Genomic DNA, 15,697 nt, shown 5'->3' on the forward strand with positions numbered 1-15,697 from the left:
ATACGCTCTTTCTGCAGTTTCTATGCTTCCTTAGCTCGTTTATGTCGCCATTGTTAATCCTGTCCTGTGCAAACAAAAGCTCAAGCTACACTTGTCTGACTGACAGAAGGTTCAAGAGAAGGACATTTGCTCTCAACTCTTTCCCTGTTGAAATGTTATTCCAAGGAAGTGAGTTTCCTACAGGGTATGGAGGGTTAGTATGTGTTAATGATTTCAGTGTCATGCAGGGGAAAGCAGCATTCAGTGGAAGCTTCTCGGTGACTGTTTTAAATCCAAATATGACCCTTATTTGTGGCGCATGTTAACATACGGTCAGCTCAGGAGTTAGTATCAGTGATGTGGTTGTCACGAGGTTACGCACAGCATCACCGGCAAGAGGGCTTGGTTTGAGAGGTTTTTGGCATCTGTGATGTGATTTACAACCATCCACTCATGTACAGCAAGAAGCCGCACTCACAACCGTGGGCATCAGCAAGTTGGTGAAATTTAAACAAAACAAAACAGCGTTACATCCGAAACTCTCTTATTGTACCCAAAATACAAATTTTAGTGATTACATGTGGCTTCATTAATTATGTTCAAAAGGATGAATACATAACGCAAGTAATAACTTTATGATCAGTCAGTGAATGAAGGAGCTCAAGAGTGCAAATATAGTTGCAATAAAGTGACAAATATGCCCTTTTATGTCAAACAAAGACCGAAATAAGTGGCATCAGTGTGAGGATGAAAATGAGCGATCCAACCTCACACTGCAGATATCAGGGCAAAGCACAGTGGGGGGGTTGCAGTCTGCACGCACAAGAGGGCTAACAACGCTGTGAGTGACGGAATCCACCCAAACTGAGGAACAGCTTCTTCCCCAGAGCTGAAGCCTGCACTGTTTGCACTATAATATAATATAATATAATATAATATAATATAATATAATATAATATAATATAATATAATATAATATAATATAATACATCATGTTGCTATTTAATGTTTTTTGTTGCAGCTGCTCTGTGAGCCAAGCTTTCGTTGTCTAAATTCAATGGCAATATATCTCTGCACCACACGATGGCGATAGATTCTCACAGACAGTCTGTGCTCTGCTTCCGCCACCAGTCATCTTTAAATCTTTTTTTTATTCAATGAAACCTTTATTTAACTGTCCATCTCGCAGCATTACTTTAAAAAAATCATATTTAAATACGTAAATAAATATAAAAGCCAAGGGTAAAAGAAAAAGGTAACAATTATAAGAATACACGCAAAAATTCACATACATATATTGTTTTGAGCCTTTTTGTTGGTGCAGTCTGATATTGATTGTATGTGCATGTGCACATCCTTAAAATAATGACAGAAATATGGTGTTTTGTTAGTAAAGTTACATTTATGGATCAAAAATTTAGCTAAAAGTATTAAGAAATTTATCATAAAAAAACATTTCTCATACTTCTTGGGGAACTTAAAGAAACAGAATAAAACATTTTCCCATCGTAAAGAAAACTCCCTTAAAATATGGACAATAACAAAGCTGCTAAATTCCTTCCAGAATCTCTGTGTAAAAGAACAGTACCAAAAAAGATGTGTCACAGTTTCTGGATGATCCCCACAGAAAGTACAATTAGTATTTATGTCCCTTTTAAATTTGGCCATGTAGTGACTGGCTGGATAACATTTATGTCGAATTTTAAAAGAGACTTCTTTCACCTTATTTACAATCAAATATTTATGGGGGACCATCCAGACTGTCTTCCACTTGATATCTGGAACATATCGGTTCCAATAAGATATTATATATGGGAGAGAGACGATATCTTCTTGGAATAAACTACGTATTCTCTTATTGCTGTTACCAAGTTCCTGTGAAAAGCAGATTTTTCCTATTGGTGACTCAGCTGGATCAGGGAGAGTGACTGAGGTAGAGATCGAGCTGTCAGTGTTTTTATATAACATTAAAGTCCCTGAGGGTATGGCACCAAGCACCATTGAGAATTCCTGAACACTGATTGGAAAATTATATAGTGCAATAAAGTTGTTGTAAGTAAGTAGTTGTCCCTCTTTACTAACCAGCTGAGCCACCAATAGGATCCCATTTTGGAGCCAAGTTTCCAGGAAAAGTGATTTATTTTTCTATAAAATCTCTCTGTTGTTCCAGATGAGGTATTTGTGAGGTGAGAAGTTGTGTTTATAAATGAGGGTCCACGCTAAGAGGACCTGCTTATGGAAGGATGAAAGCTTTACAGGGAGTTTCTCAACATTGTAATTACAATTTAAAGTAAAATTAAAGCCACCAAAACGAGAGAAAATATGGTATAAAGTTCCAGACAGAGGTAGGGTTTTAAGAAAATGTTTGCGACGTCGAAAATAGCGACGGCCATCTGGGACTTTCTAGTGGACGACTTCATGGCTGCGCCTTCACCTGGAGACTGGCGGTCCATCACAGAGGGATTCCAGGAGCGCTGGAACTTCCCTCTGTGCTGTGCAGCCCTGGATGGGAAGCACGTCCAGACAAAGGCACCCCATATATCATATAGGAGACACACACTTTGATATACACTAAATATTTATTGCATTTCTTTTTTGTGGTGCCCAAATTTATGCACCTGCTTGATTTTGTTTAAACAATTATTGCACACTTTCTGTAAATCCAGTAAACTTCTTTTCACTTCTCAAATATCACTGTGTGTGTCTCCTGTATGATATTTAACTGACATTTTTTATTGTAACAACCAACGATTTATACAGGAAAATAATGTCTATTAACAAGGTTGCCCAAACTTTTGCATCCCACTGTATTAGTATATTTTGTCATTAGTATAATATGAAATAACTTCTACATGTGTCAAGTCGTGTGCCAACATTTGCTGTGTAGTAGAACTGAGACATTAGTCATTATAAAAATTTATTTGAAATAATATTAAAATTCTCAAACAGAAAAACATTAAACATAAATATATAAAATATAAGTATTTACAGAGAGACAGGAATAAAAAGGACCAGCTGCTCTCCAGAGCAGGAACAAGGCTGAGGAGGAAATGCTCCATTGGAGACTGGTGTGGTCTCTTCAGGGACTCCAGGATGGCCAGCTCCACCGCCGATGGACCGTCCTGGGACCCGTCCCTCATCTGCCTCGGAGCCGTCCTCCTCTGTGGGCCTGTAAAACAGCACAAAACACAAAGAAATGAGAAGGCTGCTACTAGATTTTAATTTCAACAGTGAAAAAAAACAAAAACAGGATATAATCAGATTGGTTGTAGATATTTAGTAAAGGTGATCACAAGGCAATCCCACCGACTAAAAAGGTATCAGTGCTTGCTGTACATACCTGTGGGTGCAGCAGCAGGAGCTCAGGGACTGGGGAGCCAGGAGAAGCAACAGGGGATGCTCTGCTGCAGAATCAGTTGGCTCTATCAATACAGTATTAAATGCTAACAGGTTGAATATAATCAGAGAAAGTATATACAGTGGTCCCTCCTTTATTGCAGCAGGGGTTCTCAGAATAACTAGCCCCTGGTCACGCACTTTATACACTGTTTTCCCCACACACATGAACATTGGTCACAGTTCTCACAATTGATTCTCAAAGTGCAAACCTTTGTAGATTGCAAAACGTAAAAGTATTATTATGCCGCGTTTTGTCTTCATCTGCCCGCCACTTTTGTGCGCCCTTTCCCCTCGCGGTGCAGGTGTCTATTTCCGAATGAGGCTCATAGTTATGGGTGTTTTTGTGCTGTTTTTTCTATTGGACGTGATGGTTATCAAAACCAAACATGATAAATTTGGCAAGCGCAGGAGACACGACACGGAGCAGATTTGTCAATCAGGCTGCAGAATGCAATGCTGTACGGTGCAAAAAAAAGAAAAGAAAAAGAAAATCAGCGGAAAAGCGAAGCAGTGACAGCGGGACCACTGTGTGCTGCTTATTAATAAAGAAAATATATTCCTATATGACAACATGCATGAAAGCAGAACGGTATTTGTACGTCAGTGGGAAAATAGCGGTGGCTTGCTAGCTTTTGTGCGGCTTCCCCGGGTCAGCGAAAACTTAAGAGAAAACTTAAGAGAAATGAATGAACCAGGTTGCCCTTCACATATCTTCCTCCAAGCTCGGTCCTTTATATTCCTGTCTCGGTCCAGAAAGCAGCTGGTGTCGTACAGCTCCAGGTTGTTTGCTACGGCGTTGATTAGCCTTCCTTCCATTGAAGAATGAAGGGGTTTGGCTGGATCTGCCCCTTTGACCTAGGTCACAGCCACGTCACCAGGCTCCTGATTGGTTGTCGCGGCACGATTTGACGCTGGAGTTCAGATTTTTCCAACTCCAGGTAGACGCGTAACGCACGTATGCACAAAATGCAACACAAAAACTCACGCGCGTGGTTTTATTCGCGAGTCAAACGCTCCAAACGCGCTAGACTGACGCGCGTTTCAGGCGTTTTGGCGACACAAATCTGCTTCCGAATTTTCGCGGGAGCCGCAATCGCGGGTCATCGCGCTTTTCCATTGACTTTACATGTAAACCTGACGCTCTGTTCGCGTCTATCGCGTTCGGTGTGAACACACCGTAAGAGCTTTTTATAGAATAAATTGCATGACTGCAGTGAGAAAGCAGTAACATCACGACAATGTCAGTAGGGAGTGGGGAGAGGGTTTTAGGAAAGATTCGAGTGCCCGGTCTTACAACTGCAGCACAGATCATAATAAAATTGCTATTTGCTTGGGTATTACCTTCATGAATGACATCCATATTACTAGGAAGCAAATTCTGCATCTTCAAGTTAGGATTTTAAGGGGGATAAGGGGCGGGGACACCAACTGATGTGCAACTTCTACTAAAGCTTTAGCATCATACTAATGATTCTTGACGCCAGCGAGGCTGACAAAGTGGTGTGACAATTTGGGTTTTTTTAAAGATAGAATTTCCTATTACTGACATCATTTAGAAACTAGGGTTTGACTCCTGTGTGAGACCGTAATTTTCTTTATTTATGTAACTTTTGTTTTCACTGGCAGTTTAGTGTTAGGTTAGGACAAAAAACAAATTAGGAAGGTTAAAGACAGAACATTACTAGATTGTGGTTTTAATTAAAATGTAGCCTGTGACAATGCTGAACACATGACAAGCTACTTTAAGGCATATCACCCAGTTTGTAATATTGCTAAACATTTCTGAAGGCAGACGAGTCATGCTGGCTGGGTCAGTGTCATTTTTGTTGTAATTGATGTCTGGTTTGTTCTGTTCCCTAGTGATGGGTAGGGATGGGTACCAGTATCCGGTGCCATAATGGCACGGGTTCTGACATAATCCTTGAAATAGTAATAACACAGTATCCTCAGCAAAGATGAACTAAACAAGTTTTATTTTAATGGAAGTTTACTTCAAGTCTTCAGATTTTTACTGTTTTTTATTTGATTACTTTAAAGTATATGATTACATTTGAGTAATTAAATAAAGACAGTTTTGATGGAGCTCCTGAGCCAGCCCAAGCTCTCTATGAAGACGAGGAAAAACTCCCCTGGGGGGGCCAGATTGACGGGAAGAAACCTCGGGAAAGCCCATTCAAAGAGAGATCCCCTTTCCTGGGATGGCTGGGGGGGTTACAGGAATTCCAAAACACTGAAATTTAAAGTGGGCCAATTAAAAAAATTATTTCCTGAAAAAAAGAAAGGTAATTCATACATCACACATAAATGATAACGTCTGAATTGTGTGTGTTTGTGTGTGTGTGATAGGCTTATCTCAGCCAAGTGTGATGCTGTAGGTCCTCCAGCGTCGGCCGCGTCTCCGGGACTTTGGTTAAACACGCGTCCAAGAAATCCCGGCAGTCTGGAAAGAAAGGAAAGAGAAAAAACATGAAGATGATAGTTCCAGTGGTCCAAGCCATCAGTCAGTCTTGAAGTGTGACGTTTTCTTACTTTTGGACAGATGTCTTTTGAATTTCAGGCGCTTTTTGAGGAAGCTCGTGGTGTCAAAGTCCCCCGCATGAAGCGCTTCGTACAGAACCACTCCCATTTGCCATACCGTGGTGGGTCCACACCTGTAGCAACTGCGCCCGTACCACTCGGGAGGGGAGTAAATTTCTGTACCTAATAAACAGACACAATTGCAATTTCTTCTAAAACAAAAGGCGAAAACTGTGACATCTGTGAAGAGCAAGAGCAGAATATGTTACCATAGAAGAGGCGGTACTGCGACCGCTCCTTAAAAAAGCAGCTGAGTCCAAAGTCGATGATACGAACACGCGGTACATCTGAGCCGGTCTCAATCAGAATGTTCTCACTCTTGATGTCCCGGTGAAAGATGTGTTTATCCTCCAGGTGCTTCGCAGCATCAACCAGCTGCTTCAGAATGACCTGGAAATAGAGCAGGGCGATATGACCAAAAATATTCATCACGATATACATTTGAAAAGTTGCGATAACGATATAACTGACGATATAACTGACACTAGACAAAATACTTTACAACTCCACAACTTTATTAGTGCAAAAAACCCCATCAATATATTTTCACTTAAACAAGCAGCTGTTTTTTTATGTCCATTAAAGTTATATAAAAATGTAACAGTGCAAATTCCTCGCTGACAGTTTAACCAAAAGGCATTTCCAGTGGAAACTGGCCGACATATCCTCAGCATAACCATGTATAATATCCACAAAACTTAAAAAGAGGTTATACACACACAATACGGTAATATCATGTTGAGGTGCAGTACGTATCACTCCGCGAGGCGCCTGCCTACGATAGCCGTAATGCTCCGACAATCCATCGAGCGGTGCGGCTTTGTAGCTTAGCAAAGTCGCCGTGCACATAAAACCGTTTCGAGGTCAGTAAACACAACCAGAGTTCATACATAAGGCGCACGGGATTATAAGGGGCTCTGTCGAGTTTCAGAAAATTCAAAGGGTTGATTTTAAGTGTGCCGTATTTTCCATACAACACGGTAATAACGACGGCCTGCTAGCATGCGCTACCAAAAATTGTGCTTTGTTGTGTATCTGACGGACGAAAGCTAAACCAGTTCCACACCACTGAAGCGGCAGCATTTTTACAAACCAGAAACTTAAACAACTGAGTTAAATCAACACAACTTTTTCATATTCAATAAACCTGTGCATTTTGTGTTCATAAAATGCGATTGAAACATGTTCAGATGAAGTAAGTTGAGCTCTTGGAATATTTTAATCCTTCACAATTTTGTCATTTTATTTCAACAGTATTCAATAACTTTTACCCCAATACTACTTGGTCACTTAAATACTACATGCTGTCTTCATATTACATAATGTTCAACAAAGTCTAGATCCTGGTTACCATAAAAATTGAATGGGTCTTCAACAACTACCATCCTTCTATCTTTATCCTGGTTGCAGGAGGGCTGGGAAATAACCCTGAAGTGATAGGTTACAAGGCACGGTACACCCTGGACAGCTGACCAGTCTATCACATAGAAACAAACAACCATTTGCAACAGCACTAACCACCATGCCAACAATCTAGGAAATGTAGGAAAGCTATGATTTCCTGTATTTGATGCAGAATTGTTTTGTTTTGTAATAATACACAATAAATAGCAATAGCAATAGCATGCACGTGGTGCGTGTGTAGTGCCTCTTATAACTCCTGCAGTTTGAAATCTTGTGCGATCTTGTGAATTTCATGAGTTCAGCAACTAACCACTCTCACTAGATTGTATCAGCTCATCTCAACAAGAACAAATTAAGTTGTTGAATTTCGTACAGATTCTTCATGATTTAATTACGTTCATAGAAACATGAAATTATTGTGTTCAAATTACAAGTTAGACTTTTTTAATGTAACAACCACCCAACTTACTTTTTTTGGTAAAAAACAGTAGAGGTGGCTGCTCGACTTGACTGAGATGGATGCCTTCCTGAAACCACGATCTAAAGAGCGCGAGTCTGAAACCCGTGCAGTGTCGTGGTCGTGGGATTTAACATTGATATATTATTGACTTACTTCACTTGAACATGATATAAACAATTTAATCTAGCCTCTCTGCATATCATGTAGTTTCTACACTATGTAGTTACACTTAACTTTAAAGCATGAGGCAATTGTGTTAAATACACGCAAGATGCTTACGTAAATCCAAGAGCTGGCCAATCCCTTTTTTTCAGTGTACTTACCTGGATGATTGAGCATGTATCAAGACAATGAGTCATTTACTTTAGTAAAACTGTGTAATGCAACAAGAAAAGAAAAAATATCCGAACTATAGCACCGACTTTTAAATAGCAATCAAGCCCAATAAACAGTTTCTTTTGTTAAAAGAGGGGCCTAATGTCCTCCACAGTTATGTGAGATGATAAAGCCATACAGAAAATGATTACTTCAAGATATAGCTGCTAAAAGTCGTTCTACTACCGAAATGTGTATGTATCCTCTCCTGATTTATTTCCAAAGTTTACTCACTTGATTTGGATTACTGAATGGAACCTAATCATTTTATTAATCTATACACACAGAAATAGCCACACAAACTAAATTAGTTGGTCAAATTTTATTCAGACACTTGATGAAATAATCACACAATGTGGTCCTTCTAATGACAGCAACATAATCTTGTTAGGAGGTGGTGGGATTGTCACATGCAGTGAGCTAGCATGATTTACTTAAAGCTGATGTGATTCCCAGATTGGACGAACTATTTGCATTTTCCTCATCATTATTTTTATTTTTGTTTTCTGATTGCTGATTGGTAGTGGTTGCCAGAATTATGCTTTCGCTTAAAATACAGTGTTAGCTACTAGTGCCTCAATTTCTTGGTTGTCTAAGAAATTTATCCTATCAGAGCCTTCAAAAACAAAAAATAAAAACAAAAAATATATTTTACAAAACATAATTCCAATTAAAATAGTTAGCTGGGTAAAATGCCACATTTTTTATGTCACAGTTAGTGCGATTCTTGATTCTTATGATAAAATGTAATTATATTTTAATCCCACAAATTTCTTTTTTCTTTTTATGAGAGCTCACACACTTAAAGGATATCCCAAAGTCACACATTTTACAACAGCAACCTCATTTTATAAATGCAATACACTACAAAACAAGTGGAATAAAAGCAAAACATTAATAATATGCTTTAGTGGAATTACTACAGTATCTTGAAATTTGCCGTTTCCGTTCGTGCTTTTATTTTGAAGGCAGCCCATTGAAACGGAAATCGTTGCGCTGGGTCACCTGGCTACCGTTTAGCGTTTACTTTCCGTTAGCAAAGTTGTAGATTGCAAGAAGTTTTTTGCGAGTATACATTTGAGCACACCAGAACAAAGGGATTACACACATATAAAGCACGGTATGTACACCGAGTTGTTGTAAAGAAAACAAAAACAGGCTTGTAGGCTTGTGAAATGGGACGGTCTAGCCTCCCTCGCGCTGCCCAGGTTGCCTATCAACCGTTATACTAAAAGCGGGAAACGTTTCATACAGCTTTGTTTGACAGAAACGGAGTAGAACATATTTTGTTCATTTGTTTCTACATGAGCTTTGTGTGATGTGATAAGTATCTGAGGCTGAGACCACACGACTGTAAAACATGATTGTTGGGCTTCATTTTTGTACTGAACAGTCATTTTAAGATTAGCTAGTAAATAACAATTAGCTCATGTTGTTCATGAGACTAAAGTCATCTTACTTTGGTAATGTAAATATAATATGGCCAATATGATAGTTATTATATTAATCATTATTAGTTATCACAGCAGTGAGTTCGAACTCTGTGTCAAATACTGAGCTTCAGTAAAGATTCTATGGCATTATTTTAGTGCCACTATGCTCAAATTCTTTTTACTTGCGCTCAGAATAGTGGCACAAAAATAACGCCATAAGATTCAAGTTACAATTATTTATATTTCCTATCTCCTTAAATCTTCACTCAAAGACAAGTATGTTTGACAGTGTGTATATAGATGTATCATATAGAAAAGACAAATATTGTTCGTTTAATATGCTGGCATTACTAAATTTGGCTCAATGCTTACATATATGTGTAAAAAGAAAATGTGCGAGCTGTGGTAACTGTGTCTGATAGAATGAAGAGTAGACTGATACATGAAATATTCCTTTATTGGGTGAGAAAATCAGACCATGTCATAACTGCTTTAAGTCATACAGAATAGATATCAGAGCCTTAAACAGGCTGACTTCTGCTAAATGGGTCAAACTGGGCAGAAAGTATACAAACACATAACATCCTTATAGAATATGATGTAACACTATAGATCAACTTAGCTCAGAATATATAAAGCATATAAACAATTACAGCAATATGATGCAACAAACACAGCAGTGCTACTGATCCAAAATACTCAAAGCTTCATAGAACTGAAACAAACATTTATTTTAGCTCCATTCTGCTGCTGATACATACTTTAGGTTTCTGAACATTGAACTTGTTGCTGCCTTTCATAGTGTGTAACTTGAAGGCCCTGAGTACTTTCTCTCACACTGAAAACACTGGGATGATAACATTATTTGAACATTACCTAATAAGACTGATTCAGCACAGACAGTTATGTTAAACTTTCCTAGCAGTCCTTCACAAACAGGGAACAGTCTGTCTATTCTCTCCATCTGTCAGCTGCTGCTGGCTCTTCCTCCTCCTCTTCCTCACACACTGCTGAGTTTGTCCTGGTGGATCATCAGGGCTGCAAAGCCTCACAGATGATGTGCAGCAGTGGGTCCCTCAGTCTGTCCTCACTCTGGACACTTGCAGTTGTCACACATGGAAATGAAATGTGCGATAAGCTGCAGGATTCAGACACAAGTGTAACTTATAAACACACGTTCATACTTTTATTCCACAATCAGAGAGAAAGAAACAGAGAGAGAGTGCAGGACAGACAGACAGGTGACAGTCTCAGGTGTACACACTGCTACACAACAGCACCAGAGAAGGAGGATTTAGTGTTTGTGTTATTACGAGTGCTACACAAGAAGAGTTCCCAGATGGTACAGTGGACACATGTGTGACTGCTGTGATTAAAGCATCTTTCTTTCAGCTTAAGGAGTGAACCGTCAGCTGACTGACATGACTGACTTTAATTACGCATAAAATCATCACATTCTCTGTAAGATTAAAGTCAGCTATTGAACGGCGAATATTTTGAAGTGAAGGCTTTAAAACCAAGTTAGTACAAACGTCGCTAATGTCACATAACTTTCCCGACATGTTGCCAACAGTAATGTTTTAATGTTCTTCATTATAAAAACATTTGCGCATAAATAAGTGACATAATATTCAGTACTTACTTCTGGAAGTTTACTCTTCGTCCGCTCCGCTTCCGCCGTTTTTTTTCGGCAAAATTATCCAAACCACCGCCGCGCTATGAAGTCTGGGATATGTTGGGCCATGAAGGCTACACAGACCCATCCTTAAAATTCAGGGAAATTAAGGACACATTTGAGGGCCGCATTTCGAGCAGCCTTTGAATTGGGACAGTCTTTGTCGTGTCGCTGTGACATAATCAGCCTTAAAATGCGGCCTTTAAGGCTGCAGACCCCAAATCCGGTCATTGGTACTTCCTGGCTTGTGTAGTTACTAGGTAACAAAAGCTCAACACTGCCCCTAGCGTCCTGGAGCACTTCCGTTGTGTTTTGGAGTTTGCGCGTGTTTTGGGGTTTGCGCGTGTTTTGGGGTTTGCACGTGTTTTGGATTTTGCACGTGTTTTGTATTTTGCATGTGTTTTGTATTTTGTACGTGTTTTGTATTTTGCATGTGTTTTGTATTTTGCACGTGTTTTGTATTTTGCATGTGTTTTGTATTTTGCATGTGTTTTGGAGTTTGCACGTGTTTTGTATTTTGTACGTGTTTTGGATTTTGCACGCGTTTTGTATTTTGTACGTGTTTTGTATTTTGTACTAGTGATGGGTCGTTCGCGAACGAAATGGCTCTTAGAGCCGACTCTTTGACGTGAACGACGCGAGCCGGCTCCTTATCGCGAGCCGTCACGTGGGTTTTTTTTTCTTTTTCTTTCTCTCACCCTCTCTCTCGCCTGCACGTGAGCCTTGTGCTTTACGCTGGGCAGAGGGGGGAGGGGCGGTAGTTACACTCAGTAGCAGGAACAGAGCCAGAGAGAGAGAAAGAGAGACAAAGAGAGCCAGGGACAAAAACGTGACATTAGAAAGGTATAGTAATCATCCACAACTATTTTCGGTTGCAGATGATAAAGGATTCAGAAAGTTTATTCATCCAGGCCCATATGACAGAGAATATGCATGTTCTTTTTGTTTTGATATTTTAATTTATATTTAATTGGGTTGTGGTTTGCAGTGTTTTGTGTTGTTTTCACTTTAAATTTGTAAAAGGAAAAAGCTGAAAATTTAAATAGTTAAAAGTTGAAATGTGAATAGTTGATTTTTGTATTATATGATTTATTTATTACATTTTATGTGGAGTGAATAAATAAAAGTATATTTACGGTGGCCCCTACAGACAAAGCACATACAAACTTCAAATCACGTACGAACTCTGATGCATGTGCAAACTCCAAAACACGTACAAACTCCGAAGCATGTAAAAACTCAGAAGCACATAAAAACTCAAAACACGTACAAAAGACAACAGAAGTGCTCCAGGATGCTGGGCGCAGTGTGGAGCTTTTGGTATCTTGTGGCTACACAAGCCAGCAAGTACCAACAACCGGATTTGGTGTGTGGTAGTAACAGGTAAATGAACTTTTTTTTAAAATTATTTGAATATATATGAGTGCCTGTGTATAAATATACAAACAATACACACATGCTTTCAATTGTGTAATTTAAGTGATCTAGTAGCTCTGCTTTGGAAGTTCAGTTCATGCTAGAAATGTGTTTTGGAGTTTGTACGTGTTTTGTCTCTAGGGGCCACCGCATATATTTATATATAAACATACCGGTATATAAATAAAACCACTTTGTTTTACGTTAGTAATTCTTTTTGTGCATAATTTTATATTATTGTTAATAATAAATTAATTAAAGCAACAAAACAACCTGAAGAGCCGGTTCGGAGCCGAAAGAGCCGGCTCTTTTTAGTGAGCCGAACCGAAAGAGCCGGATCTCTAAAAAGAGCCGGAAATCCCATCACTATTTTGTACGTGTTTTGTATTTTGTACGTGTTTTGTATTTTGCATGTGTTTTGTATTTTGTAAGTGTTTTGGAGTTTGCACGTGTTTTGTATTTTGCACGTGTTTTGTATATTGTACGTGTTTTGTATTTTGTACGTGTTTTGTATTTTGCATGTGTTTTGTATTTTGTACGTGTTTTGTATTTTGCATGTGTTTTGTATTTTGTACGTGTTTTGTCTTTTGCATGTGTTTTTTATTTTGTAAGTGTTTTGGAGTTTGCACGTGTTTTGGATTTTGTAAGTGCTTTGGAGTTTGCACGTGTTTTGTATTTTGTATGTGTTTTGGATTTTGCATGTTTTTTATATTTTCTACGTGTTTTGTCTTTTGCATGTGTTTTTTATTTTGTAAGTGTTTTGGAGCTTGCATGTGTTTTGGATTTTGCACGTGTTTTGGATTTTGTAAGTGTTTTGGAGTTTGTACGTGCTTTGTCTCTAGGGGCCACCGTACTCCGCCTGCTCTACATCTCTCTCATTACCTTTTATTAGCCGAAAATCCCAATGTGGCTTACACTCATGCCTTTGCCTTTCACCACTTCCTTCATACGCTCTCTTTGCTTTTGGCCTTCCTCACTACACTAAGTAGGATTTTTTAACGCTGTGTAGTGACTCTTGCTAAGTACATGTGAAGAGATGTTGAATAAAAAATGTAAAAGAAAAGGTACTTTTGTTTTGTGTTTTATTGAAAGCACTTTCCATAAAGTGTAATTGTTTCCAATGAAGAAAGAAATAGGTAGGTTTGCATGTGTAATTAGTGTGTTATTGCAGAAGAAGCTTAATGTGTAGTTGTAAAAACAATGGGGAAAAAAAGGTGTCTGAAGAAGAAATGATAAATGTGCTTTTTTTTTAAGCATTCACTCGGCCGGCCGTTTGGCGCATGACATGTGGCGGAGCACCCTGCTACAGAACTCCGCCAGTTCGAACCCCCCACGAACTCACCGCCACGGCCCTGCGCGGGTAGCGGGGAAGCGCACTCGCGTTTCCTTTTTGCCTTTTCCAGCCAAGTCCTCCGCCCGCTCTACATCTCTCTTATTACCCTTTATTACCTTACACTCATGCCACACAAAGTACAATTGTTTACAATGAACTGTACATGCAACACAGCAGTTTTATGAATATTCAACAAGAGCAAGTTACATTTGGCCCTGGTTTGACAACCACACTGGGGCACATATTCACCAAAACACAGCACACCTTGACAATCTTATCAAGCAGTGCTGTCTTCATCCTCACATGATATGAGTAATCGGATTGGCATTGTAGAAAAATGACACGCGAAGCTGTCAAACACTCTATTTAAAAACTATTAAAATAAGATATTTCTGCTGATGAATACACTGAGCTGGGTTATAGTGCTGTGGCTTATGTTGAAATCTGCTGTGCTGTAGGGGAACAGGCTGTGTTGTCTTGTTGTGTGCATGTTTGAGTTGTGTTTCTTTTGAGATGGTATATTTTTTTCTTAACAGAAACAGACTGTGTCCAGGGTGAGAAGGGTCAGCTGTGATCTGAGCTGCACGCCCCAGTGTCCTGGAGGTGTACAGGTCCTGCAGAGATGGGAGTTTGCAGCCAATCACCTTCTCAGCAGAGCGCACAACGGTTGCCCGGGGCGGCATCGTGGTGGGGGGCGGCATCACGGGCATCGGCGAAAAAAAAAAAAAAAAATTGCTCGTACTCATGCTGCCCCGACATCAGCCGGCGCATATTGGGAATGGTACAGGCACCGATCGGTTTTCTATCGCCCATTTGCTGGGAGTAAGGGCGCCCTCCGTTTGCGAGGTGCGCCTGCTGCTTCGCAAAATAAACACTGAAGCAGTTTCACAAAACTTAGCGAGCAGTTTGCTGACTGTAGCATGGGAGATGGGTGGTCTCGTAGGGTGTCTTGCATTGAAATCTGCTGCAATGACCCGGTTACTGCGTTCACCAGATATCAACACAATTTCGATCCGCTCCTAACATGTTAACCTCTTCGACATATCAATGGCTGTGAACAAAGAGAAACTTGTAAATAACTCATGAAAGGATAACCAAGCACACCATTGGGCAGAGAGTGTTCGCCCGTGGCGCCAAACAGGCTAGGACCGCCACTGTCCCTGATAGTGGCTCCAGCGTACCACACGGTGATGGAGTTGAGGATGGACTCGATGATTGCAGTGTAGAATTGCATCATCGCCCGTGTTGGCAGGTTGAATTTCTTCAGCTCCCTCAGGAAGTACATCCTCTGCTATGGCATCATGGCCTTGGACTCATTTTTACAACTTTTTAATAGGAAAAAAAGATTAATTTTAATTAAAAAATGTTTTGACATTTGTGAAAATGGAATTTTTCCTGTATTCATTTTTTTACATTTGTTTTGGTTTTTATTGCCTTTTGAGTCAAAAGTCTCCAGAGGCAGATGCTTGGTTTCCTGGTATTTCAAGACATTAATGCAATGGAAAGGGATTTAAAAAAAGAAAGAAAGGAAGGAAACAGTGGAAAGTGAATCTCACATGAAGCGGAGGAGCTCAGAGTTCTCTCACTAGTCTAAATATCTTCAGAAGTGAGTGCAGATAGTAGTGGGAACATTTACTCAAGTACTT

The 15,697-nt window shown here is 39.6% G+C and overlaps 1 protein-coding gene across 10 annotated transcripts; it reads right to left on the minus strand.

Annotated features, from left to right (window-relative positions):
- Positions 1–1,404: 1,404 nt before the first annotated feature.
- Positions 1,405–9,674, minus strand: LOC309712299 (serine/threonine-protein kinase pim-2-like). Of its 10 annotated transcripts, none has more exons than XR_014278235.1 (6): positions 6,675–7,206; positions 6,165–6,345; positions 5,908–6,078; positions 4,071–5,818; positions 3,320–3,383; positions 1,405–3,148 (listed from the first exon to the last, which is right to left on the minus strand). XR_014278235.1 is itself a non-coding variant. In XM_082542999.1 (5 exons), exons 1-5 carry the CDS (start codon positions 8,156–8,158, stop codon positions 5,727–5,729), a joined length of 546 nt encoding a protein of 181 aa, XP_082399125.1. In that variant the 5' UTR covers positions 8,159–8,375; the 3' UTR covers positions 5,330–5,726. The 10 variants fall into 10 exon arrangements, 4 of the variants coding, with proteins under 4 accessions (XP_082399125.1, XP_082399128.1, XP_082399126.1 ...); XR_014278236.1 differs by having other exon boundaries at positions 3,320–3,401; XR_014278231.1 differs by lacking the exon at positions 6,675–7,206 and adding an exon at positions 8,429–9,674 and having other exon boundaries at positions 3,320–5,818.
- Between the last annotated feature and the right edge of the window lie 6,023 nt (positions 9,675–15,697).

Source organism: Aulonocara stuartgranti (genome assembly GCF_965226115.1).
Source record: "Aulonocara stuartgranti genome assembly, chromosome: 1".
In the NCBI taxonomy this organism is placed as follows: Eukaryota; Metazoa; Chordata; class Actinopteri; order Cichliformes; family Cichlidae; genus Aulonocara; species Aulonocara stuartgranti.